General features: G+C 39.7%; 1 protein-coding gene across 2 annotated transcripts in view; it reads left to right on the forward strand.

Annotated features, from left to right (window-relative positions):
- Positions 1 to 7,390: 7,390 nt before the first annotated feature.
- LOC146482355 (uncharacterized) overlaps positions 7,391 to 17,321 on the forward strand; it is a 45,809-nt gene continuing 35,878 nt past the window's right edge. The window contains exons 1-9 of one of the 2 annotated variants that reach the window (XM_085107209.1): positions 7,391 to 7,581; positions 8,056 to 8,406; positions 11,589 to 11,820; positions 12,740 to 13,053; positions 14,208 to 14,254; positions 14,784 to 14,886; positions 15,040 to 15,168; positions 15,780 to 15,956; positions 17,060 to 17,147. In XM_085107209.1, coding sequence (XP_084963335.1) covers positions 8,098 to 8,406; positions 11,589 to 11,820; positions 12,740 to 13,053; positions 14,208 to 14,254; positions 14,784 to 14,886; positions 15,040 to 15,168; positions 15,780 to 15,956; positions 17,060 to 17,147 — 1,399 coding nt within the window. In that variant the 5' untranslated portion in view covers positions 7,391 to 7,581; positions 8,056 to 8,097. Of the gene's footprint in view, positions 7,582 to 7,731; positions 7,896 to 8,055; positions 8,407 to 11,588; positions 11,821 to 12,739; positions 13,054 to 14,207; positions 14,255 to 14,783; positions 14,887 to 15,039; positions 15,169 to 15,779; positions 15,957 to 17,059; positions 17,148 to 17,321 lie in introns of those variants that run through there. The other variant, XM_085107210.1, reaches the window with a different exon arrangement.

Raw genomic sequence — 17,321 nt, forward strand, 5'->3', positions numbered from 1 at the left:
ATGAAATCTGCGAAAATTTGTTCCCAGCATTAAACTCTGAAATGCAAATAATGCAAATGTAAATGCGAAAAAAAAAATTAATCCAAAAAAAGAAAAAAAAAAAATGGATAATCCGCGAAATTAAAATCCCGCGAAAATTTCATGCTACACGATAGTAGGGATGTCTGCCTTGTGTAGCTATTTGGCTGATTATTGTTTTGGAGGGGAAAATGTTCTCTGTGGTTTACTATGATAGCAACCACCTTGGTTTGCCTGTCTCCCGAAAAGCCTCCAATCGGCATGCGTTTCATGGCCGCATCCCTTCTTGGTTTGTAAGTGGTCGCATGAACTATATGGAACAGTATCGAAACAGCTCTTCGATATTGTTAAGCATTCCTGGGTATTCCTTTAATCTCTATTCACTATTATGTTTTACTGTATCATACTTTAAAGAGACTATTTCGCCCCAGGCGCATGCGCCCGTTGGGATAAGGACTTTGAAATCGTTGGCCCACCTTTTTCAATACCGTCTGAGAGTTCATCTGTTTGAATCGCGTTCATGTTTGGAAAGATAGCTGAATGTTTTATTTACAAAAGTTCTTTAGTAATTACAGAAGCTGTTTGTTGCGATATTTTTGAAAGCTTTTGCTATGGCTGAAAAGCAAAAATCCTGCGACGAGTTGTATTCAAATTAATCTCAACCGGAATCTACTGTGTATCTGCCCCAGCTAACAACGTCCTTTAATTAAGAAGTATTAAAATAACTAGTCGGAATGAAAGTGAATAATATAAAGTATCATGAATTTGCCCTGCAGGTGAAAGATTTTAGTAGCAGAAATATCGTCGCTGCGTACGTTATTCCTACTGGGAATTTATAGTGCTACATACACGTCTGTTCATGAAAACGTAAGGCTCTAAGTGGTGCAACATCTCTTGCTTAGGAAAGCAACATGATGACAGAGCCCAAGATTCAAACAACAAGTAGACTTGAACCACCGTCGAGTTAGGACGATATCATCCTCAGAGAAACAGGGGGAGTCAGTCGGGGGCGGGCGAAATGGCGCGATGAAAGTTTTCAAGAGCGGGCAAAGGATTGAGTGGCTGTAACGAGTCTTACCATGACCTTTCTGCCCGTTCTTGAAAACATTCGTCTTGTTTAGCGCTCCATTCCATTGATCTGCACGCTGCTACCAATACGAACTACTTGAGTGACTTGACTCTAATACGAACGCCATTATTACTAAAACGAACCACTTGACTCTACACTTGACTCTACAAAAAAAAAAAAAAAACAAACAAAACCTAAAAACAAAGGTAGCAAAATGGGAAAAACAAAACATACTGGGGCTGGGTCAATGATAATATTCACTTCACGTGCGTATGTAATTTGTGCATTTTCCACTGTACCTGAAGAAGGCTGGCATTGACCAGCCGAAATATTGGACACTACAAAATCAATTAAACTCTACGTTGTGTCTGCTTTGCTTTTTTTCTTTATTATATTTTAGCTGATCAAACGTATATTAGCAGATTTTCGTCCACGGTTGCCTGCTACTTCATGTTATAACAATGCAAGTGTCCAATGAGAAAGTCTTAAAGATGTATATACAACAGAGCAAACTTTAAAACTTTCACTTCCTTTACAATTACAGCTATTTTTTCAGCAATGTTTTCCATAAGAGAAGTGGTCAGAACTACTATGCTCGAACAGAACCCACCAAACCACAAAATAGATGGTGATCTCTGCCTACACCCCACTTCCTCAACCTCAAAAGATGGTGTCTTTATTGCATAGCCACCTCTCTGTCCAGCAGTAAAACTTGATAACAGTCAGATTCAAACCTCATTTTTCTTGTTTATCTGGTAATGCCGACTCTTGCTGAGTATTTAGCTATTTAGCATTTTCGTATTTCGTGTCCAAAAAAAACCCCGTTGAAATCAAGGGATTAGTTTCCCTAAGGAGTGCAACGTGTTCTTGAAGCATTTCTGTCTCATCCATCGAAAGATATTCTCGAAATTTTCAAGTTCTGCGGCGCCATAACAAACATCAGCGGGAATTACGTTAGCGTGACCATGACAACCTTCACAGATTTCTTTCTGTTAACAATTTTGTTCTTCTTCACTATCGTCAATGTAGGATTCAATTTCCAGATCCTCGATTATGACCACAGAAATGTCCCCAGTGCCGTCAGTGGGAGCGGGGCAGTCTCGAATTTCTTGACTTACATTTTCAGATATAGACAGATTGGTTGGCCTATTTATTGGAATCCGACGGAGTTCAAGAAATTCCCCGGGGGCTTGACTTGTAAACCTCCCTGCGCTCTGATTAGAACTGTCGATCTCTCCTACCTGATAAACGCGAGCTATTTTTCTTCTCTCCAAATCTCTCGATGTCGACCCGTTTCGTATTCCAGGGAGGCAGTGACACAAACGGCAAGTGAATCTCTCACTTCGTACGACATAGACGAGGGGTTTGATCGCGCACTGCAACCAGTAGAGCCAAATAAGGGCGCAGAGAACATCATCCGCTATCGCGTTTCTCCCTGCTCGTTCCCTTTGCTGGTTGACAAGTCTTGCCAAGTGTATTGGTAACACCATTGTTAGGTACATCAACACGAAGATGATCGTGGTCCAAACCGATCGTAAATGTGCAGCCACTGTCAGTTTTTCCTCGTTAGAAAGAAGTCCAGGACTGACTCGGCGACGAAGAGGAAGAAGATATGCCAAGATTTTCCAAATCAAAAAGAAAGCAAGCAAGAAACCAACAGAGGTTTCCAGGATTTTTATGACCAAATGCACATTGTTCCAGATGTTATGGTATTCGAAAATTGGCAGACATATTCCAGCCATTCTCATAAAGGAATAGTTTTGAGGGATGATAGGTGCAACCAATACCACTGGCAAGAGCCATACCATGCACAATAAAATGGTGACCTGACGGTGCGATAAACTGGGAAATCGCTTGCGATAAATGGCTCGGTATCGCTCATAAACGATAGCAGCGGTGCTAAAGCTAGCCACGGTGGCCAAGTAGACTACTAACAGACTGCTAATCTCACAGAAAACCTGGCCAAATACCCACTTGCCATAGATAAGGGAAATAAACGTTAAAGGCATTATCAAGATACATGTGGCAAGATCGGCAATGCTCAAGCTTGCGACGATAAGGTTTAAAACTGGACAAAGGACATCGTCCACAAGCACGGTGTAAATAATACGTCCGTTACCGTAAATACCAATGACGAAGAACAGGAGGAGTGAAGCGGCCTTGAGAACGAGAGAGGACATGTTTTCTTCTTTTTCAATCGACGATTGAAGTGTACCGTGCATGTTCAGTTATTGGCAGATAGAACGTTTGATTCCAAGGCAAAAGACAATCCGCAGTCGCTCGTCGCGCAAAAGACGTTTTAAGTCATTAATTGTTAGAGGATCGTCGTGGTTATGGTCGTGCAGTTATGTTAAGCCTTGTACAATGCGGCAAATTGGTGTTGTTATCAGAAAACGACCTTTGAATTGAGTGGATAATTATTTTTCTGAACTGAGAGGCCCTCCACAAACGCGTAATCCAGTTTGGTAAGCCCTCTTCTCGGTCAAAGCTTGACTTTGAGTCTATTTCTGCTTGTCGCGATATCTGAGTGAGATGAATGTTGCAATGAAAATATTTTGTCACTGAGATGAGGCCATGACGAGTTCTTGTTTAATCGTTGTCTTCTTTCACCCAACAGCGACCGCGGTAGTCTGATTGATTGAAGATTTAGTATAATTGTTACGGTACTTTGCTTGGTTTTGATTTCACTGTTTCCAACCTGGCACAAGTACACTCATCGTATACAAATTTTAGGCAAGAAATGGCGGCTGAAATCCTCCCTTGATTTCTTTGTGGCTCGACGAAATCTTCCGTGTAGCAAAAGAAACAAGTTTTGGAGATAAGTGAACATTGCACAAGCGTTTCAAAATTTTCGACCAATAGGAACTATGGGAAACCCAAAGAATGAGTTTTTGGAATGCCAACTTGCGTTTGATCTTTTACCGCGTAACGTCTGTCATGCTTGATTTGAAAAATTTTCGCTTCAACATGGAGTTTTAAATTTATGCGTTAACACTGTGCTGTTGGTATGTAACAGATATCAACAGACGTAATATTTCTTCAAGAACATTCATTTTTGTAGACTAATAGACCCTTGGTGGCCATGTTGAGTCTCGGGGGAATAAAAAGCTTTGTTTTTGCGTGGCAATCGTCGACCAGACGCGAAGCTAACATTGCAAAAACAAAGCTTTTTCTTTTTATTTTTTCATTCCTTTTTTGTCGGTTCTAGAGGTTAAAAGTAAGTAAAATTATGGTTCTGTGTTTAGAGTCTGAGAGCAAAATCGTGAAATAAAACAACAACGACAAGAACAAAAATATGAATTAAATAAAAAATTAAATAATTAGCTTTTATTTAGCTTGAATATGATAAGGTCAATCTAATGCACCCGAAAACTGAGTCTTGGAGTACGTTCTAAGACACCGTGTGGCATGAAATTTCGCAAATTTTGCGGATTTTTTTTATCGAGAGGCGAAAATTAGACCAGTGAAAATAAACTCGCACCAAAAGAAGTCATGAAATTTCTAGGTTCTATCATTAATATCCTACCCAGAAAATCCGTGGCCGGTATGGACAAAATACTTACATGTTAATACAAAACAAGTCCAAACTGAATAAAATTCACGCAAAACTTAGCAAAATAACTAGAAATACGTGACTCGCAAAACCTCGCGAAGCGGGGGCTGGGTGGAAAGCCCTCTTTACTCGTATTGTAGCATCAAACGAGGAGATTAAGAGGCGCATAAGAATTTTTTTTTGATGAGCATGGTGTTTTCGTAGTTCCACGGGCTAGTTTGCGGTTGAAAATCTATTTCTGACGCGACGTAATGTACAACGGGCGTGCAGCGCTGTCGTGTTCGATGAATTTATTTTCCCACGGAAAATTATTGACCGCGGCCACAAAACGTGTAATTTCTTTAATGCACTCTTTCACAAAAAAGATTTTTAAAAGAAAGGGAAAAGATTCTGGAGAGATAGTTCTGTGTCCAGTGAATATTGATGAACATTGCAGTTGAAATTTGATCATGCACGCATATTTTTTTCCATGTATGCAAATTTTGCTCCAGAGAACGCCAGACAGTCTGACGTCATTGTGCGGACACCGTCAAAGATATAAACATATATAGACATATATAAATATATTTTTCGCTCGAATTCGCGCGGCTTAGCTCCGCTCGGGCCGGCTCGGCCCGACAAATTTATTAACCTCGCCTTCGGCCCTCGCTTCGCGAGGAAAATACATACTTAAAAAATTGCATGCAAACTTTCTAAAACGCAAGAAATATTTAAAAAAAATTGGCCAAAACTATTTAAAGTTACAAACTTAATAAAATTCACGCAAACTTAAAAAAAAAAAAAAATTATAAAATGCACGCCAGCAGGCTTAATAAATTACATGGAAACTTTATGAACGTATGCAAACTTTGCGAAAGCAAAAGCGAAAGGCTAGGTGAGTTTTAGCTTACTAAATTCCGCTATTTTCTTCCTTTTTGTGCCTCACTAGCTAGAAAGATCAAGGACAATTCTATTTCTCAGTTTATACTTCTTTTGTTTAATTACATCAAAAGGCCACGTATTAAAGCTGTTTAGACCGAAAACGTTGATCAAGTGAGAAAGTAAATTGGCGAGGCTTAGTGCATGGTTTTTATTATGAAAATCAGTTTTCATTCATATGCAAACAAAACTAATTTTCATATGAAACGCTTTGCACTAAGCCTCGCTTTCATAATGAGACTCAAAGCAACTCGGAAATGGCCTATCATCACGAGAGAGACAAAACTGAGGGATCCTGCTAGCTGTAGTCACATAAGATCATAATGAAATTGTCCTGTTCTCTAATTCACAACTTCTTAAATATAAGATTACACTCTTCGGGATGAACTTATTTATCTATTTCTCACTGCTAAATACTGACGACATCAGCTGCGTGGAATTCTTTATCTGTTTAAAACACCCTCTGTTAAAAGTTTATTACCAGATGGCTCTCTAGGGATCCCTTTTGGCTATATGGGTCAATCATTCTGTTTCATTTTTCCTCTTTTGCCAAGTAAGTTACGCGCTCTGCTTTGGCTGGTAGAATATTTTTACCCTCCCTCCTTCCCTTCGGCGACGTTTCTCTTTGCCTTCATCACTGTCTTGTGACCTCCTCCCTAGGTTAAATTTTGCCTCCCATATCTTAATTCCGCCGAGGCGGTGAGTTGTTTTAACTTAACTTGGTGTAATAATTAGGCGCATCCAGGATTGGGCTGGGAAGCAGGTGGTGCAGAGGATGGCTGGAAGACTTCATTTTCGCCATATTTTTGTAGCACAAGTGTACTCTTCTATCATCTAACCTATCTAGTTTACCTAACTGTAAGGCATGAGCATATTACTCTGCCTCGGGGTTAAGCGCCCTTTTTTGCACTCGTTCTATGGCTTCGGACAGGTAGGCAGGAATGTTCTGCCAGACTGGTACAGTAGTTACTCAAATGCCGCAGTTCAATTCGTTAAAGTTTTTTATTCAATACCAAATACATGGCCTATGTGCAGTTACCCGAACAAGAAAACTTTAAATGTGCGTATCAGTTTTCCAGGATCAGTTTCGGCCCTTTCAAAGGGATATTTATGTAGGCCAACACCGTTTAGTCTGTTTGCATTCTTGGAGAAATTTTGTCCTTCCAATTATGTCCTTGTTCCCAGAATCCCATCGTCCAAATTTACTCTCCCCAAAATTTCTAGCCAGCCTTGTTTCACATTCTTCTTTATACTTACTTATATTTACGTGCATTGCCCCTCGAAAATAGAAGGAATTGATTTCCCCATTCTTGCGAAAGTTTGAGGTAATCCGATTTTGCGGGGCCTGCCGTAACAGATGTTCTATCGAAAAGAACTGTTGGGCACCCATAACTGTACTAACCATAGGAATCATCATAGGAAACCAAGAACGCTGAAATTAACAACATTAAATTGCTCTCGGCTGTCAGTTCTGGCAAATCAAAAATTGAGTAGCTTTTTCAAACTCAAAAGAAACACCGCGGAATTTCATGCATTCGAATTTTAAGTGACTTTGGTGGTTTTCAGTTGCAGATTATTTATAGTATACTAATGCTGTTAAAATAACAGAATCTGATTACTGTGAATATGCATTATGGTCACATAACGCACGTGTTTGTTGTCACGGTTACAATTTTGACTGTCACTCGATCGAAACAGACAGAATGTGTGTCGACCTACCTCGGGTCTGACAGACCTGAAGTAACCAAGGTTTTCAAATTTGTGCAAGTCGATGATGTATATCTTTCACAGCTACTGAGAAAAACGTTCCTCCGCCAGACGATAAACCACGTAATCTAGAAACTGGCGTGATACACTCGGCAACAGCTAAACAAATATACCGTCTGCATAAATTATAAGGAGGCTGGGAGTCAAAACAATCGTATGGAAAAGGAAATTTCACGTTTCATCTAAGTAAGCTCCAGGCGAATTCACTTAAGAAGCTTAGATCACAAACTATTCTCACGCAATCTTACAAATTCAGGTAGGCGATACACTTCTTGTTGACAGAATACAATCGTCTATAACTAAGTCATTGTCGAAGAATGCATGCAATATTCAGGTGAATATTGTTGGGACTTGCGAGTATATGGGCGAAGGTCCAAGTACTGCCAATCAAGTGACACCTTTAAAGCATTCCTTCCATTCAATATTACTTGTTATGTGTTGATACAACGCGATTCTATGTTTTAACTCTGATAGTGTCGTGTGTGGTCAGTGGTTATATAAATGCAAATGCAAATGCATTAATTTCCCGTGCCACTGTTTACAAACCTACAAAGCGATTACTATTTTTGAGTAAGTGGATGAAATCATTCGCTATACATATTCAAGCGAATGCTTTTGAACAGCACCGCCAATAACCGTACTTCTTGGGTTGTATAAGGATTTTACCAGGCGAAGGTTTGTACGATAAGTAATATAAAGCTGACGTTACATGTTATTTCGAAATTCGCAGATCCACTTCCGTGACGAAGCAACCGATGACGCTGGACTAGTGATGGAAACATTCGCCATCTTTGCCATTTTGTGTCTCGTCTTCATTCGTTCAAGCGCAACACCACCAGTCTTAATCGCTATCCCAGACATCTACGAAGTTCGCAGTGGTGGGCATGCCCTAAAAGAACACTATGATTCGGTAACGGAGAGACACTGGAAGACGGAAGCCAGTTTGGACAGGCTTGAATTACTCCTGAATGACTTGGCCTATAACTTACCTTTCGAAACATGCATAGAGGAGAAAATGACACGCGAAAACAAGTTTGCAGACCAAGCAGGACAGAGTTTTAAGTTTGAAGAAGTACATCAGGTACAGTTGATTTTAGCCTTTAAAGCCCCGATATCAACATACAATTTCTCCTCACTGTTCTTTCTGTTTTTCTTACAGTAAATGTTAAGAGAATTTGTTTTACAATCAAGTCTGTCTTTTCTCATCGTCATTATGTCGGATTAAGTGACGTTAGTTCACGAGTAATAGAATCCCAAAGTTTTCGTTTCTGTTTCCTCCTACGCGTATAACATTTGCATAATTTTGGACTGTTAAAATTGGACATTGTTACGCTTTAATTTTTCACTCCAACACAACGTTGCCGCGATGAAGATCTAAGCTCTTAGGTCGAAACGTCTTTCGTACTTTTACAAAACGTTTGCTTTAAGCGCTTATTAAAGCAGTTTCAAACCTTTTCACATATTTTCTATGGTCTCAAAGTGTATGGATGAATCTCTCGGATCACATTAGCGACCCGTTATTGGTAAATTTAGGAAGGAAATGGCCACTTTTGAGAGAATTTAAGAGACTGAATAAAGATAGTCGCTGGTAGCGAGGATTTAACTGCAGTATTTGGCTAAGACTGAACTGATTCAAAAGGGATTTTGAGGAGACAAGTCGCTCAAGGAAGTTAATCACTCATGTCATTAAAAACAGTGTTAACTGACAACTGGTTCAAAAGAGATTTCAGCAAGAGTTCGCGGTCTTTCAAAGAAATTCTTTTCATATACGCTTTCGATCCTTTTCAAACCACTCGATAAATATCTTGAATTCCAGTTGGGTTTGGTCAGTTTACAGGAAACTACGTAGGTTTGCCTCCCGTCTGACGCTTGTGTCTAATGTACATGACGAGGATCAAGAGCATACAACGGCTGAGAACATGGCGGAGAGCAAAATACTTAAAAATATTGTATCTTGCATTCCCATATCATTTTCTGCCCTTTTCGAAAAAGTAACACATTTTGATCTGTTCGGATTCTCGGGTTCTTTAGCTGAAATTTAAATTGACGAACATTTTAGGAAATGGAATTTTATTCCCCCGAATTTACAAACTGCTGTTGACTTCCGAAAATGCTTGCTGGCCTTAATTTTCAATTTCAATGACATATTTACCCCTCCGAAAATAAAAGGGGTTAGGGTTTCGAAAGTCTAATAATAATAATAATAATAATAATAATAATAATAATAATAATAATAATAATAATAATAATAATAATAATAATAATAATAACGACAGAAACAAACCGTTGGCGCCCTTAAAAGGCGCACATAGTTCAGAGAAGTGTGTGGTGTTTTTTGCCGGGTTTTGAGGACGTGGGTTGTCCAGGGTTGATTATGATTTTAGTTTAATCTATGTTAAAGACAACTTGAAACATGCGTTTAGAAGAGCTCCTCAAGGAAACAGAAAGGCCAAAGAACACAACGTCGATCGGTAAATGGGTTCGACCTTTACATTTCGAAATTAAGAAAGTACTTGGTGTAAAATTATTTGGTACAGATAAAAGGCTGTTTACAAGGGCCTGGGTAGATTTAATTTCGAAGGACCTGATCGCTTGTTCCAAAAAGCATGTGAAACCTAAGCACAGTTGCGTGAAGGCATGCGATCAAGTGGATTAGTGTAAACTGCTTTGTCATTTGAAGTTAGGTTTTGTAAGGTGTAAGAAATGCAAAGTGACGGACTAACTCTTGAAAGCTGTTTATGATTCAGAATAGAATTATTCGTCAAATGCTGCGGACGCTTCAAGTTATTAAATAATTTTTTTGACAAATGTCTGGTAAAACTTTTTTAGCAGCTTGTCTTGTCATATTTGAGTCTAGTGAATGACGTAGCTCGCCACGAGTTTCTTATTAGCTCAGTGGCAGGGCAGGCGACCAGTGTACGGCAGGTCATAGGCTAGACTTCCCCAAGGGGACTCTTCGTTCCATGCTTGTTACACGAACATTTAATGTGTTTTTCTTATCTCTAATATAATTGTTATAACTTTCTTCAGCTGTTATAGTAAGAGTCGGAAAACTTAATTTGCTGTTAAAGGGACTATGTCACCCGAGGCGCATTCGTGCGTTAATGAGAAGCACTTTGAAATTCTTGGCCCAACTGTGTCATCTTTTTCAAATACCGTCGGAGAGTTTAGCAAACAGTTTTCATCTGTTTGAATCGCGTTCATCTTCGGAAAGATAGCTGAATTTCTTATTTACAAACATTCCTTAGTAAATCCAGAAGTTGTTTGTCGCCATATTTTTGAAAGCTTTTACAATAGAGGAAAAGCAAAAATCCCACGACGAGTTGTATGCAAATTACTCTCAACCGGACCTGCCCCAGCTGACCTAGCTTTAAGAGACAGATAGTTTATTAAGAAAAACCTATTGCAGCTGAAGGGCTAAATTATGGTTTCTTTACAGAAACATAGAAGTAAAATAGTGGCCGAATTTATTATGAAACAGAAATAATTGATACATTAAGAGAAAGCCGGTGAAAGTCAGTCCCAGTAAGTTCAGCTTTTGAAATCAGGAGTGAGTTGTTGAGAATTCCTCTTCAGGGCTGAGTTGCTCGAAGCATGGTTAGCGCTAACCGTTGGTTAACAGGTGTTAAAACCTATAGGTTGTCATGGTATTTAACCCGGGTTAGCGCTAACCATGCTTCGAGCAACTGGGCCCAGAAGCGGCTGGGGTAGTTTTTCTGTGAAAGGCTCAAACCAGCTGCGTTCTAAACAGAAACACCTGTCCAGCTGTTTTCAGTTGGTTCTTCAGAAGTTTGATGGAACATGATAGCCCAAAGGGTTGAAACTACATTGCTGATCAAAAGTCTTTGGGAAGAGATCAATAAAAGGAGGAATTCATTCTTAACTTTTCTAAGCTTCCCCACCCCACCCCATGATAAATGTTGAAATATTGTTGCACTTAAGGACAAAAATAAACATTAAAGTTGAACGGAAGTGGGGTGACGTGGAGGAGAAGGGGGTGGGGGTGGGTGGGGTACGATGGCCCCAATGATCTTTTTGTGACTAGGACTAAAGTTTGCCAAGATAATAGGACATTTCTGAGTTGCTTTAAACCTCATTACGAAAGCGAAGCTAAGTGCCAAGCTATTCATTTGTAAAACTAATTTTCAAAATAAAAATTTTGCATGAAGCATCGCTTTCATAATGAGGTTCAAAGCAACTCGGAAATGGCCTGTTTTGACGTTCAGCATTGTAGGCTCAACTGGTTAATTTCATTCCATACAGCAAGCTGGATTCCACCATGTTCACCGGCCCTCTATGGCTGTCAGACCTCATTGTGTGTTCGATGTTGTGGTACCGCTTTATAACTCTTCCCGCAAGACGCAGATTCCTGGCGAGTACTGCATCCCGGAGCACATCACTGGCGGGGCAGCGGTGGGAGATTACGATGGAGACGGCATGGAGGATATTTACTTCACCGTGTTTCACGGCAACAGTGTATTGTACAGAAATAATGGTGAGCATGCGCACTGGAATCCACCGTACCGATAAAGATGGCGACTGGTACATTTACCCATAATTCTTTACGTACGAAAAACCCCCAAAACGCCCATAAAAACGCACAGGAAAGTTCCAAAAACTTCAGAGCTGCATGCATGATGTTGTTAGTATTAGGGCGAATTTCGCAGAAACTATTACTTTCTATGTGCTTTTTGGCTGTATTAGGTTCGCAAGGTATTGTGGTAAAATGTACAGCCCCCATCTTTTACCGTACGGTGGATAATAATATTCGACACTCCTCTAAGCTATTTAGTTCTTTTGTTTTTATCGCAAAGCTTAACAAAAATAAATTGTAACAAGGGCTTTTGGGGAATTTGGCTCTGTGGCTGAGCGAGAGGTGCCCTGCTACCTTCTGAGATTTTTTTTTACAAGTGGCCCAAATCTTCTTCACAGGAACATAGCGTTTATTGCAGATCTTGAATCATTCTCTTACAGAGCAGAACTCAGGAGCTTTTACTGAAGAACATTTATCATATAAGACCCGTAGCCAATAGCTAGTATTTTGACAACTCAAATTCACTTGCGTAAGCTTAACAAATGGAGGAAATTCTAAAGATTAAAATTACTTTTCGCTCCTTTACAAACTGAAGCTCATTTCTTATTCGAAAGAACAGCGGGTGTTTAACACCCATGTGTTTTACTTGACGGTTGCAAAGGCTCCGATATTTCCTAAACTGAGTGAAATCTACTTTTACTGCCAAATGTCTCGTGACAAAATAAATAAATAAATAAATAAATAAATAAATAAACAACGAAACAAATAAACAAAACACCCTAGTGCTTCCTTACAGACCATTTCAATGTTGTAGTGTGTAGCTGATGTTAACGCCTCCAGTGACATCTGAGTCGTCTATTCACTTCCTCATACCTTTCAGGAGATGGGACTTTCACTGACGTCACCAAAGACACCAATATTGGACCCAGTTCCCTCGCCAATGGTGCTGTCTGGGTTGACATTGATCAGGACGGAGACCTGGATCTTTTCGTGACAACAGTGGGTGATACAAGACACTACCTGTATATCAACTACGGAGGACACTTTAGGGAAGAGGCAATGAAGAGAAACTGTTCATTGCAGACGAGTGACAAAAGAAAAATTTCTGGAATGACGCCAAATGCTGGTGATTTTGACCATGATGGATTTGCTGACATTTACGTGACAGAATGGCTTCCGCAGACTTTGGGAAAGGTAATGGCGTTTTTGAACGTTACGCGCTATTTCTATTGCTCCTTTTCGTCGCCAAACCCCTGTTTTTCAGGGTTGGCATCAACTTTTTAAGCCTTTTTTTTTAAAGTTGGGTCGTGTAAATGTCACTGAAATGTTTTCAGTGACCTGTAACTACTTTCCCCCGCTCACTTTTTGACTTCATTAAACTGTAATTTCAAATTAGAAATATCATCAAGAAGGCAAAAAATCAAAGAAGCACTGGTTTACTTTAAACCTCGGGTTAGCGCTGGTTTGTTTCCCTTCGAACACTTTGTGATTTGACTTCCCATCAAGTTAAGGTAAAGTTTATTGAGGCAGCAAAGCCGGAAGATAAGCTTTTAGAGATTATAACAGAAATGCTTTTGTAACACCAATGGAGACACACATACCTTATAAGTCTTAGAGACGATAAATATACCTTGACACTTCGCTCTGGTACACTAGCTACCCTTAGCATTATATAGCCTTAAGTTCGTGTTACTAGACGTGACGGCCTTTCGAGCTGACAAAATCAAAATAAATAGTCTAGTGAGCGTGACTTTCATAGGTAATAAGCCTGGTTAAAAGGCAAGAAGACCAGGTTTGGGCCGAGAAAATGTTAGCCTGGAACAAGGTGAGTCTGGCTTTTCCAGGCTTACTGGATTGGTATAGTTTTTGTGGAGAGGCATTCTACAAATTCATTTAAAGAGCCAGCTGGAAAAGCAAGTTTGGCCTGATTGAAAATGTTATTGTCTCTGCTTTCTTTGTTGGCCTGGTTAAAAACTGAGAAGAAAGGGGAGTTTGGTTTGTGGCAATGAAAGATAAAAACGCGCTTACTGTTTTTCAGAACTGACAAAACGTTAAATGGTCGGACAGGACTAACTTGTCAGTTTATATATAACAGTCCTTTCCAGTTGTTAACGAACTAATTTCTTTGTAATTCGCCGGTTAGTTCCGATAAAACGTGGGCACCCAAAGGAGACCTGGTTTTACCCGGCTTTCTGTGTAAGGGCAGCCTTGCGGGCTTCAACAACAATGTGTTATCTGCTCAGTGAGCGAATGATGTACCTCCTCGCAAGAATCAGCTAATCACTAGTAAAGTTAATTTATTTTAGTTCTTATTTTGATTTCGATTGATTGTGATAATCTCATTTCAGCCGTCAGCCTCGAGGCTTCTTCGGAACATAGGCCACCAAGCACCTGGGTAGGTTTGATAAACAAACAGTGACTTTTTGTTGATTTCTTTTTAGTTTTTTGACAACGACTAAAGGCAACGAAATCTAGTACAACGAGGAGCTGAATAACCTTACAAAGAAGGACGCTAAAATAAATTTGGGGTACAAAAAACAAGGGAGTCTCACCATCACCCTGTACTGAACCATGTTATATTTAACAATTAATCTACGAGCACGCGTTGGATATAAGATGATAGACTTGAAACGAGGCGCGTAGAGCCAAGTTGGCTATAATCATCTCACATCCAACATGCGTGAGTATAATAACTGTTTTTATTAAAAACAATCGAGAAATATTACTAGACATTTCTAATTTCGCTTTGTACGAACAACCAGAGGACATTTTAATGGTCGCTATTTCTCGGACATAGTATAATGGCTCTTATACCATGGTTGCTATGCCAACCAAATCGCTGGAATTGCATTATACAATGATCAAGTTTTTAATAAAAAGCATTAGCTGGATGGTAACGTATATATAATTGTGTTATTCCTCAGATATTTTGAAGATGTAACCTCAAAAGCTGGAGTGAATATGGATGATTCCTTTCGTGGTTCTCCGCTTAATCTCGGGACTTACTCGTTTGGCTCATCATTCACGGTACGTTGGTATTCTGGGTAGGAGAAAATATCAACTAAAGGTTGAATAACAGGGTGCTGATTTTGGGAAGCATTTAAATTTTGTTTCTGTTTTTCAACAGATAATGAGATGTACACTAGTTTTTTTTTTACAATGATGACATTTTTGTTTCAGGATTTTGACAATGACGGCTGGCAAGAGTTGTTGGTTACTGCAGATTATGGCAGCAGTAAAATGTTCTGGAACTCCCAGCGTAACAACTTCACTGAGTGCACGCAATCTTGTGGCCTTGACGCCAAGCAAGTAAGCCTTTTTTAAATTACCCGTTCCGAAGTTCATAAAGGGACTGGGCCCTGGCTTACACATTGTTCAAATTGCATCATATGAAGAAATGAACCCCATCGTCAGAAAGATCACAATAAAGTTAATAAGTTTACCAAGCTTGGTTATGTTTTATCGCATAGTTACCAGTCTATGAATTGTCAAAGGTCGGCAAAATGGCGTCACCCAAATCCATACAAAGTCTCAAATTTTTCCAATTTTTAAAGCCTTCTAGATGGTTGCAATCTAACGACAGAACCTCCAACTTGGTAAACTGACTAACTTTGATGTGATCGTTCTTGTGACGGACCTTAATTTCGGATTAAATGAACTTTCAAAATTCCTCCCCCGTCTTCATTTGAACTCCGGAACGGGTCATTGGAGGTTAGACCTGGGCTTTAAAAAAATTCAACTTTTAGGATAATCAAACCCTGAAACTGTCGACGTGGTTCATATTAACTAAAGAAACGTTTCAAGCCAATAAACAACAACTCCGTGGAATGATGGTGGTACCAATGGCAATAATGATAATGATAATGATGATGATGGTGATGATGATTATGACGAGGACGGTTAATTTTAACTCGTTTTAGGACGCCATGGGCCATACAATTGGGGACTGGGATAACGACGGTAATCTGGACTGGTTTTCAAGCGCCATTTGGCACAACAGAACCGAGTGTTCCGTGTCTGGGTGCACGTTTGACAATAAAGGAAACGTGTTATTCCGCAACCTGGGCGGAAGGCAGTTTGAAGATGCCACCGAACAGGTAACAAATTTAAATTATTAGCCTCATTTTTTTAACCTACATCTCAATATTTCATTAAACTGATCCGTCAACCATCGCTAGACCTTTGTGTGGCTCTGTGGTCACGTAGAATTATTATTCAACGCTGCCCAAATACGGTCATGGTGCACTGAATGTTCGTTGTCCATAGTCTACAGATATCCCGCGATATACGTAATTTCGTGTGTCGGAGAGAAAAATGGAAAACTGAAGATCCTCTCAAGATTTTCTGCAATAAAACTGTGCTTTGTTGTTAATGTGTTGAATAATAAAACAATTATCCTGCTCAACCTTTTGAAATATCCCCAGATTTTAACCAACTCGGCCTACGGCCTCGTTGCTAAGTATCTGGCGAAATTATATTCTGCTCGATTTCGCAGGATAATTGTTAAATAGTTGCCTTAAAAATCTGGAGCGAACGGACATAGAAGTTTCGATGACGTAGCGGACCAGTGGGCTAGCCGTGACTACCGTCAGTGCCAACATGTGTGATCATGAGACTGAGCAGAGTCGTTCAAAGTGGGTTGCTAGCTGTTCCTATTCGGGGCTATGTGAACTTCTAAGAGTGCTGGTTGACAAACAAAGAAGAAGTAACTGGAAGAGGTCACAAGAGATCTTAGTGTCCCTGCGAATAATTAGAGGAACGTTCTGAAGCTACAATTGGCGACAAAATGTTAAAACACTGTTTTTTCAAAGCGTCTCCGTCCCTCTCCCTCCCAAGCAATGTTGTTTAAAAGCAAATTGGAAGCGGTGACGACACGGTGGCCAATTTGCTCAACCAACATTGAACCAGGGGAAAGGGGAGCAGTGTTTCCACGACTTTTGAGAGTCGTCATAGCGTCAATATAAAGGAGTTGACAGAACACATTCTCAAAGTTACCTTATTTGCAAATCTGCAAAAACAATGGCAGTTTGGCTATGATAAACCAGTAACAAGATTTCTTTTTCTCCATCACGCAGATTCTTAGTTGAACCAATTGTCGACCATTATATTTACATGTACTCCTTGCTATGCTGCTTTACTTCGTTTTTAATGGTTAATTATCTTTTTTGTTTGTTAAATTGTTTATTTGTTTGTTTGCTAGGCTGGAGTAACAAATGGTGGATGGGGTTGGGGAGCAGCGTTCGTGGATTTTGATAACAACGGATTCTTGGATTTTATCATGACCAGCGGTAAACTTTCATTTGCGCATGTTTATAACGGGAAGATATCCTGGCGTCATGTCTTTACGTTAGGGTACTTTTTAGAAGCGACGACGGTAACACCAACGAAAACGTCACTTAAAAACATACCTTTATTTTATTTGTGTTAAATCAGGATTATTTCAACTTGTTCAACTTGTACAA

Source organism: Pavona decussata, unplaced genomic scaffold, assembly GCF_977016875.1.
Source record: "Pavona decussata unplaced genomic scaffold, jaPavDecu1.1 SCAFFOLD_46, whole genome shotgun sequence".
Classification (NCBI taxonomy): Eukaryota; Metazoa; Cnidaria; class Anthozoa; order Scleractinia; family Agariciidae; genus Pavona; species Pavona decussata.